Source organism: Bubalus bubalis, chromosome 3 (genome assembly GCF_019923935.1).
Source record: "Bubalus bubalis isolate 160015118507 breed Murrah chromosome 3, NDDB_SH_1, whole genome shotgun sequence".
In the NCBI taxonomy this organism is placed as follows: domain Eukaryota; kingdom Metazoa; phylum Chordata; class Mammalia; order Artiodactyla; family Bovidae; genus Bubalus; species Bubalus bubalis.
Window position 1 is genome coordinate 50,401,024 of NC_059159.1, and position 8,976 is coordinate 50,409,999.

Consider the following 8,976-nt stretch of genomic DNA (forward strand, 5'->3'; position numbering starts at 1 on the left):
GCCAACATGATCCAAGGCAGGAATCTGGAGCCCCACCCTTGTGTGGCCCAGGTACCTTGTGACTTCGCTCTCCCAGTCCCCAACAGGAGAGCAGGTGTGGGATGGGGAGGAGCAGGGAGGAGGGCGCAGCCTCCGATGCAGGTAGGGGAGGGGGCCCCGCGCACTGGTGGAAAGGTGACCCCGGGCGGGGCGGGAGCGCTAGTCGGGGAACCGAGGCGCTCTGATCTGGAGAGCCAGGGGAGAGGAGGCTCCGCCAGGGGGAGGAGCCGCTACCCGCGTCCTGCTGTCGGGGCTCCCTCCCGTTGCGGCTCTGCTATAAAACCTGGGTCGGCATGACCACGGCACCCGCGGCGACCTCCTCGGTGCGCGACCCCCGGCTCGGCTCCCGCGCAGGATGCGGCTGCTGCTGGCGCTCCTGGTCCTCGCCGCCACCCCGCCCCAGGCCCGCGCAGGTGAACGAGGGCTTCGGCCCGGGGACCCCTCGGTGGCCCCTCAGTGGTCCGGATCTCCGGCCCCGCGCCCAGGCTGCGCCCGCCCGAGATGCGGCGGCGCGTGCGGCCGGGCGGGGCGGGCGCCGGGGAACCAGCGAAGGGGCTCGGGGCCCGCGGTCCTCCTCCAGGCGCCGTGCGGGCTGCGGGCAAGGATGCTCCCCTGCGCGGCCCCGCGCGCGCCTCCGCTTTCTCACCCTTTCTGGCGTGTCACGCCCTTGTTCGCGCTCCTTGGTCTGTCGTGGGTCGCTCTCCGTCCCGCGGGGGCTCAGTGCTTGGTGGCTACCCCCGGCTCGGACCAGGGGCAACGAACTGGGTGCGGTGGGGCCCTGGCATCGCCGCTTTCCGCCCTGATTCCTTGCCCCCGGGAGGCTGCCAGCACCTTTCACCTCCAGCGCCGTGTATGGAGCCTGGCCGGGGGCATCCAGAGACCCGAGGTCCCAGCCAAGCCGATCTTTCCGGCCAGGGTGATTTTCGTTTAAAGATTAATGGTGAGGCTGAGCCCTTAATTATTCGCCTAGGTGGGAGGTGGCAGGAGAGGGGTGTTAATATTTGATAAGGAGCTGAAGGCGCCTCTGGCGTCTGGGAACGGGGATCCAATCTGATCTGGCAACTTCTCCACACCCCAAGAGGAACCATCTCCTTGGAAGGAGGCCCCCATCTGCCATTCCCCTTCTCAGCTACCCCTCGGATGGTCCTTGGGGTCCACCTGGCCGCATCTCCTCTCTAAAGCTAGATGCTCCTCCCTGGAAGTGAGTCAAGGGTGAGGGTTCCCCCCCAGTAGCAGAGAAAGAGGGTGTGGGTGCCTCTTTCAGGAAAGACTTAGCTGGCCCGTGGTGGGGACGTGAGAGGCATCCTGAGCGAGAAGGCAGGATGTGAACATTTTTGTATATAGGGCTGGAGGTTTGAAAGCTTCCTAAACTGCTGGGCTTATAGAAAGAGAAACGGCTTTGCAATTAATGTGGCTGCAGGATAGCTGCATGGCCTTGGGTAAGTCACTTTCCTCCTTGGTAAGTCAGCTTCCTCCTTGGGTAAGTCAGTTTCCTCACTTACAAAACAGAAAGTAATTCTGACTTCAGGTACCGTTCTAAGGATTCGAGTAAGGCAGTGGGTGTAAGTGCTAGTGTGGCGCATGGCAGGCGCTCTGCAGCCACATGGCTCTGCCTGCTCCATCACTGGCCTGGGCCCAGCAAGCCAGGAGCCTGTCTCAGCCACCCCCTCATACAAGCTGTGCGCCCCAGAAGTGCTGGGGCTTTCTGACTGGGAGATGCCGAGCGCTGTCCCTCGCTTCATCTCCTAGGGAGCTTGAGGCTGCAGGGTGACCAGGCGGCACACTGAAGTTCCCAGGGTATCTGCTGCCCTGGAGAGAGGAGCAGAGAGGGTCACAGGCCCCTGTAGAGCCCTAGACCTGGCCAGAAGCTACTGAGACTTTGCCCGGGGCATATTTGGGTTTTGCTGAGCTGGTTTTCAAGATCCCTCCCTCCCCCTGGAGTTGGAGGGCGGGGTGAGCAAGGTCCACCAGAGGGAACATTTTCAGTCATCTCTAAAGCTGGGGGCTGGAGGGATGGGTAAGTCAAGGGTCGGGGGCCGGAGCTGAGTGACTGGCAATGGCCATTCCCTCACTCCATCCCTGGTCAGGGCAGAGGGACTGGGCAGAACCTAGAGCTTGGAGCCAAGACCTTCAAGTAGCTCCTCTCCTTCCCCGGCCCCCTGGGAAGTGGCCTGAGACTGCGGGCTGAAAGCCATCTGCAAGGGCTGCCCGCTCACAAGCCAGCACAGAACCTGAGCTGGTTTGAGCCTGCCATGTCTTGCCTAAAAACCAGCCCCTACCTTCAGCCTTTGGATACAGACCTGACCCTGGCCTTGGCCTCATCAACATTACATTTTTTCTGGCTTTGGCTTCCTGAAGAGGGTAGTTACAAGGGCACTCAACCAAGCAGGTCAAAAGTCTCTGTGATTAAGACGCTGGATCAGAGGTCACCATTATAATCCCAGTAGCTGCAGCCAGAAGGCGGGAAGAGCAAATTCCTAAGAAAAGCTCAGGCTGGACCAGATGGGCTCTGGGGAGGTGATGGGGGTTCCACCTGCCAGAACTGGGTCCTGAGGAGCCTGGGTCAGGTCAGGCTTGCCCTGAAACACCCCTTCCCGCCGGGCTTCAGTTACAGGGAAGGGCCGGCTCAACTCCAGTGGCCCCTTGTGCTGTCGGGACCTCTGAGAGGTGGAGACACAGGGAGCCTTTTATGGCCGCAGCTGAACCCCCATCCAGTGTGTCTGAGGACACCGGGTCTGGGAGATCCATGGCAGCTCCTCTTGCCTCTGGAAGGAAGGACGCTAGTGGGCTCAGAAGAGTTAGGGAAGTCTGCTGCAGAGAAGAAGCAAGACTCAGAGCAGGACTGGAGGCCAGGTGATGGGCTCCAGCATTGGACCTCTGCCCATGCTCAGAGAGGGGCCTGGACGGGAAGCGGCCGCTACCCTTTGCTGCCCCTCGTGGGGCTTGCCCAGATGCAGAGACAGGGCGCAGCAGAGCCCTGTCCCAGGCAGGGGATGGACTGGCCTGGGAAGACACTGCAGGGACACTCCATCGCTGAAAGAGGCTGTGCCAGCAAAGTAGGGGAAGCGTTTGCTCCAGAACTTGGAGACTGGGAAACCCAGGGTGGCTCCCAGGGATGGGGGGTGGGGGTGGGGAATGGAGGAGGGTGGGGGGCCAGGGTCCTCTAGATGCTCACTCTACTGGCCTCCCTCCCACCTCCCTCTGAGAGCCTGCCCCTTCCCCACCTCATGTTCATGGCAGGGACCCCAGAAGAGGTTGGGTTGGGTGGGGATGGACGGGCTTAGAGGCCTTAGCTCAGGCTGAGCTGGAGAAGCTGTACTTTTCTTAGGAATTTCCTCATCCCTGAGTTCTTTCCAGCTCACTTCATTTCTCTCCTCTCAGCCCCTCCTTAACTTTGGCCATCTGTGCCCCGACAGGAGGGGGCAGGGAGGGAGGGAGGGAGGCAAGGGAAAGGGAAGGACTTGACTAAATTCCAGGCTGCCTGGAACACTCACTCTCATTAACCCTCCCTTCCATCCTCTGAGTGGATGGTGTTAGCCCTGTGGGTGGTATTAGTTCCATTTTACACTTGGCTAAACTAAGGCTCAGAGAGATTAAGTGACATCACTAAACCCACCTTTCGTAAGTGGCCCACCTAAGAATTCCAGCTCTGATCAAATGCTTCGTCCACTCTGCTGGCCCAGCCTTTTTTTTAAATCAGTAGGCTGATTTTAGACAGTTTCAGGTTTACAGAAACACTGAGCAGAAGGCTCAGAGGAGAGGGTCTCCCTGCGCAGCTTGTCCTCCTGCCAATCTTTCATTAGGGCTACATCCCTGACGCAGCATTTTTTGAGGGCGATGCTGTGTCTGCTGTAGGCAGAGTGGGGGATGGGAAGGCAAGGTCAGGACCCCCACCAGGACTGAGGTGGTGGGACAGGGGAGAAGGCCTAGGTGAAGGGGGCATGTTCTGGGGAGGGGCTAGCCTAGTCTCCCCCATCACCCATCAGCTCTGGGAAAGCAACCAGGCTGAAGGAGGCTGTGTTGTCCTAGGAGAGGGGGGTGCCCAGCCCTAATCTTCCTCTTCCCCTTTCCCCAGAGCCTCTCCTTCCAAGTCTAGTTGGGGGTGGCTGATGAACAACAGTGATGCTGGCCCCTGGAGAGAGCTGACCAGCTTTGGAGGGGCCAGTGTCTCCCGGGCAAGAGGCCCAGGGGACCAGCTGTGCGGCAGGGACACCCGGAGCCTGGCTGCTTCAGCCGCCTCCTTCTCCATCCCTACCTTATCTTCTTAAGTCTCCTCCTCCTGGGCCCTCTGTCCCCCAGGACAGGACCTCAGCTCTATCCCTTGCCAAGCTGGGCTCTGACTGCAGGGATGTTCCCAGCCTCTGACTCACCACGTAAACACACACACACACACACACACACACACAGTTACCTGTGTGCACACAGTTCGCCGGCACTCACAGAGACGGGTGCACACAGCCGCATTGACACGCGTCTGCTCAGGCCTCACGTCCTTCCTCTGCCTTTCAGCGTCTCACTGGTGCTACCAGATTCAAGTCAAGCCCTCCAACTACACCTGCTTGGGTAAGTGTGGGGAGTCTTGGGGTAGGGAACGTCCAGGCAGAAATGGAGACCTAGGGACAGTGGGAAGGATGAGGGTGGTGGTGGCTGCAGGCAGATATCAGCTTCACACACACACACACAGTCCTGGTGCTCAGGAAACGGGATTTAGAGTGACCCGGACTTTTTCCTAGTACCTCCTGTCATCACCTTTGTCGCCAAAGAAGTCAGCCCTCCGTCCTCTGAAATAAAGCAGCAGCAGCATCAAAGGGAGGAACATACTTTGCTGCCTCCTCTGCTGGCCTGACAGCACTCCCCGCCCCCACCCTGACCCCCAGTGTCAGAGGTCCAGACTCACGGAGCCCGTCTCCCCGGGGTGTGGGGTGGGGGCGCCTTCCTGCCCCCCAGTGCCCGGACAAGGCTCAGTGTCAGGTCTTGGGGTCCTTTCGCAAGTGGCCCTTCCAGGGGACTCCACGGCTTCCCTTCACTCTGCCACCCAGCTCCTTTGAACTTCAGAACCCCCAGGAAGCAGGTATCACCAGCATTATCCTTTCACAGCTGAGCATCCAAGGTGGTCCTGTACCCCAGAGCTCACAGCCTAGTCCCACCCTGTCCCACATTATGCCTCGCTGACTGTGTCTGTGTGTGTGTGTGTGTGTGTGTGTGTGCACTCATGTGCATGTTGAGGAGGAAGGAGGGAGAGGGCGGAGTTCTATGCTGGGCATCCCCCAGCCCAGTCTGCTGGCCTCCAGAGAAGGACCTTGCTGAACCTGGGTGGACCTGAGTGGGGCAGAGGGCCCCATACCCTTGTGCCAGGGGCCCCTGATTCCCAGCCCAGCCTCCCTCCCTGCTCAGAGCCAGACGAGTGGGAAGGCAGCTGCCAGAACAACCTCCAGTCCCCCGTCAACATCGTCACAGCCAAGACTCAGCTGGACCGAAACCTGGAGCGCTTTTCCTTTTCTGGCTATGACATGAAGCACCAGTGGGTCGTGCAAAACAATGGGCATACAGGTGGGTATTGGGCGTGCGAGGTGGAGACCCTGGGCAAGGCAGCAGGAGCACCTGGTCTTGGGACCCACATTACCTGAGGACTGGAGGGTTGGGCTCCTCCTGGGAGATGCACCTTTGCCAGGGGAGGGGCCGACAAGCCCTGCGTGGAGGGCAGGGGTAGAGAGGGAGAACAGGGTGGGCCTGGGAAAGGAGGGGACGCTCTCGTGGTATTTTCAATCAAAGCAGTTTGGGGTGGGGTGGAGACAGGTTCTAGGAAGAAGGAACAGTATGTGCAAAGGCACGGGGGCGTGCAACAGTTGGGGTGTTCAAGGGGCTGCGTGTAGCCCCGTGTACGTGCAGGACAGAGCCAGCCCAGGGTCAGCCAGCCAGGCTCGGCTGGGGAGTTTGGACGCTGCCTTGAAAACACTGGGGCGCCACGCATGGAGGGGGTTGAAGCAGGGGTGGGACCAGGCTGAGCTGTGTGTTAGGTGGGCGGTGGGGGGCATGCAGAGGGAGAGGCGGGCAGTGAGTGGCCAGGGGAAAGGCCAGGCTGTGCCACTCGCCCTGTCCCTTCAGGACCGCAGCCGGGATGGGAGGGAGATAGGAGAGAAGGTCCTGCCTGGGGGGAGCTGGGAAGGGGCTGGGAGAGGCCAGGAGGTGGGTGCGAGGACCCTGCGCCCTCCCGTGCCCTCCAGTGATGGTGTTGCTGGAGGATAAGCCCTGGATCGCTGGAGGAGGACTGAGCACCCGGTACCGAGCCAAGCAGCTGCATCTGCATTGGTCCAAGGCGATGGATCGGGGCTCGGAGCACAGCTTTGACGGGGAGCGCTTTGCCATGGAGGTGAGGGACATCTTCCCCTGGGGTCGGCGCCTTGGCTGGGCCCTGGGTATGCTTGCTTCGGGTGAGGAGGGCGGTCCACGCTCTGACGGGCTCTCTCTCCATCCCACTCACCCCTGACCAGATGCACATAGTGCACGAGAAAGAGAAGGGGCTATCCAGGAACGCAAGCGAAAACCAGTTCGCCGAAGATGAGATCGCGGTGCTGGCCTTCATGGTGGAGGTGGGCCGCCACCCCAGGGTCGGAGGGGCTGGTTCCTAGGATTCAGGCGCCCGGGATCCCAGCAAGGCAGGAGGGGGCTGAGGAGGCTCAAATGTCCCCTCTGTTACTCAGTGACTTGTGTACCCCCATGTGGGGAGCCCAGAGCCTCTCAGGGTCCTAGAAGCTGCCTGCCTGCCCCACCCCCACCCCAGACCGGGAGAATGAACTGGTGGTCACCCCACCCCCAACCCCGCCCCCCCTACAAGCCTCTCTTAAGCCCCCTTCCCTCCCATTCCAGGACGGATCCAAGAATGTGAACTTCCAGCCCCTGGTGGAGGCGCTGTCTGACATCCCCAGACCCAGTGAGTCAGGATGGCCGGAATGGGAGGTGGGGGTCGCAGGAGCGGGGATGGGGGTGGAGACTTTGTCCTAGGAAGGAAGGTCCAGGGATTTCCCTGGTGACCCGGTGGCTAAGACCATGCTCCCAGTGCAGGGGGCCTGGGTTCGATTCCTGGTCAGGGAACCAGATTCAGCATGTTGCAACTAAAGATCCCAAGGGCCGCAACTAAGACCCAGCACAGCCAAATAGATAAATACATACATATATATATTTTAAAGGAAGGTCCGCATGGTGGGGGCCTGAGCTCTGAGTGAGGTGTGTGAGGGGGTGACCTCTGTCCCCGCAGATATGAACACCACAATGAAAGGGGGCGTCAGCCTCTTCGACCTGCTCCCCGAGGAGGAGAGTCTGAGGCACTACTTCCGCTACCTGGGCTCGCTCACCACACCGACCTGCGACGAGAAGGTGGTCTGGACCGTGTTCCAGAAGCCAATACAGCTCCACAGGGACCAGGTACACAGGGCCCACCCGAGGGTGCAGTCCCAGGGGCGGGGGCGCAGGGCGGGCCGACAAGCCCCCAGGTGAGGCTGATGCCAGCTCGAGCTTGAGGAGCACTCTTCTCTGATAATATGACGGTGGGAAGAGGAACCATGCACTCTCCAAACCGAGAGCACGAGTCCCTTCTGCTTAGGAAGCCGAGCTCCTTCCCAGCGCCCCCACCCCCAGACCCCACCCCCAGACGCCAAGGGCCTGCATCCCTCATTCTTTTCCTCTGCGCCACACACTGAGCAGGGCCGACCCGCCTGACTCCCTCCCTGACCTCCCTCCCTGACGAGCCCTGTCCCTCCCACAGATCTTGGCCTTCTCCCAGAAGCTGTTCTATGATGAGGAGCAGAAAGTGAATATGACGGACAACGTCAGGCCCGTGCAGAGCCTGGGCCAGCGCCAGATTTTCAGGTCCGGGGCCCCAGGACTGCTGCTGGCCCAGCCGCTGCCCACCCTGTTGGCCCCCACGCTCGCCTGCTTGACGGTGGGCTTCCTCCGGTGACCCTTCCCTCCTGGACACTTGACCTCTGGTCTCAGCCCTTAAGAGGGCTTGGCCTCTGTCCCTCAGGCTTCTCAGATTGGACTTCGATGGTGATTAAAATATGGATCTATTTTTAGAAAAAACTTTCCCAAATCTGTGCAGTTTTTTCTTTTTTTCTTTTTTCTTTTTTTTGCTGTGTTGGGTCTTAGTTGTGTCTCTTGGGATCTTTCCTTTTGGGCGCAGTGGTAGTGGCAGATGGCGTTAGTCGCCCCAAGGCATGTGGGATCTTAGTTCCCCAGCCACGGATCGAACCCGTGTCCCCTGCATTAGAAGGCGGATTCTTAACCACTGGATGGCCAGGAAAGCCTGATTTTAGTTCCCACAACTACTGCTGTCTTTTTCTCCTCAACCCATCCTAGGGTGCCAGGATAAGGGCCTTGGGCCTGGAGACTTATTCTGAGCAGGGACCACTAGGCACCCCTCTCACCTTTGTGAATTCCCTATCGCTGACACCCCACTTGGAGAAATGGAGAAGGGACCTCAGAGTTCCAACACAGTGACAGCTGGAGAAGTTCCAGTCCAGCCTTTCATTATATAAGGGAGGAAGCGGAGGCCCAGAAAGGCTTCCCTGGTCAATTAGCTGATAAAGAATCTGCCTGCAATGCAGGAGACCTGGGTTCGATCCATGAGTCAGGAAGATCCCCTGGAGAAGGAAATGGACAACCCACTCCAGTATTCTTGCCTGGAGAATCCTGTGGACAGAGGAGCCTGGCGGGCTGCAGTCCGTGGGGGTCTCAAAGAATTGGACACTACTGAGCGACTAAGTGCCTGTGTGTGCACACACACACACATACACAGAGGCCCCGAAAGGAGAGGAGACTGGTGAAGGCTGCCCAGTGAACCCCCAGCAGAGGCAGCTGAGACCCAGCCTGCCCTTTCTGCCCTGAATTAGGGGCAGAATGTGTGCACACAGCCTGTGCAGGGTGGGTGGTGGTGGGGTT

The 8,976-nt window shown here is 59.9% G+C and overlaps 1 protein-coding gene across 2 annotated transcripts; it reads left to right on the top strand.

Annotated features, from left to right (window-relative positions):
* Positions 1 to 319: 319 nt before the first annotated feature.
* Positions 320 to 8,128, top strand: CA4 (carbonic anhydrase 4). 2 transcript variants are annotated; one of them, XM_006065465.4, is made up of 8 exons: positions 320 to 452; positions 4,549 to 4,602; positions 5,434 to 5,589; positions 6,264 to 6,409; positions 6,531 to 6,629; positions 6,907 to 6,970; positions 7,295 to 7,461; positions 7,802 to 8,128. In XM_006065465.4, the coding sequence occupies exons 1-8, from the start codon at positions 395 to 397 to the stop codon at positions 7,994 to 7,996; spliced, it is 939 nt and encodes a 312-aa protein (XP_006065527.3). In that variant the 5' UTR covers positions 320 to 394; the 3' UTR covers positions 7,997 to 8,128. The 2 variants fall into 2 exon arrangements, with proteins under 2 accessions (XP_006065527.3, XP_025136940.2); XM_025281155.3 differs by lacking the exon at positions 320 to 452 and adding an exon at positions 1,077 to 1,240.
* Positions 8,129 to 8,976: the final 848 nt, after the last annotated feature.

What these genes read in the sequence shown, in the direction of transcription:
- CA4 (XM_006065465.4), top strand. Translation starts at nt 395, where the DNA reads ATGCGGCTGCTGCTGGCGCTCCTGGTCCTCGCCGCCACCCCGCCCCAG. An exon ending in GTCTGACATCCCCAGACCCA is followed by an intron (nt 6,971 to 7,294) that starts GTGAGTCAGGAT and finishes CTGTCCCCGCAG; the next exon opens with ATATGAACACCACAATGAAA. An exon ending in TACAGCTCCACAGGGACCAG is followed by an intron (nt 7,462 to 7,801) that starts GTACACAGGGCC and finishes TCCCTCCCACAG; the next exon opens with ATCTTGGCCTTCTCCCAGAA.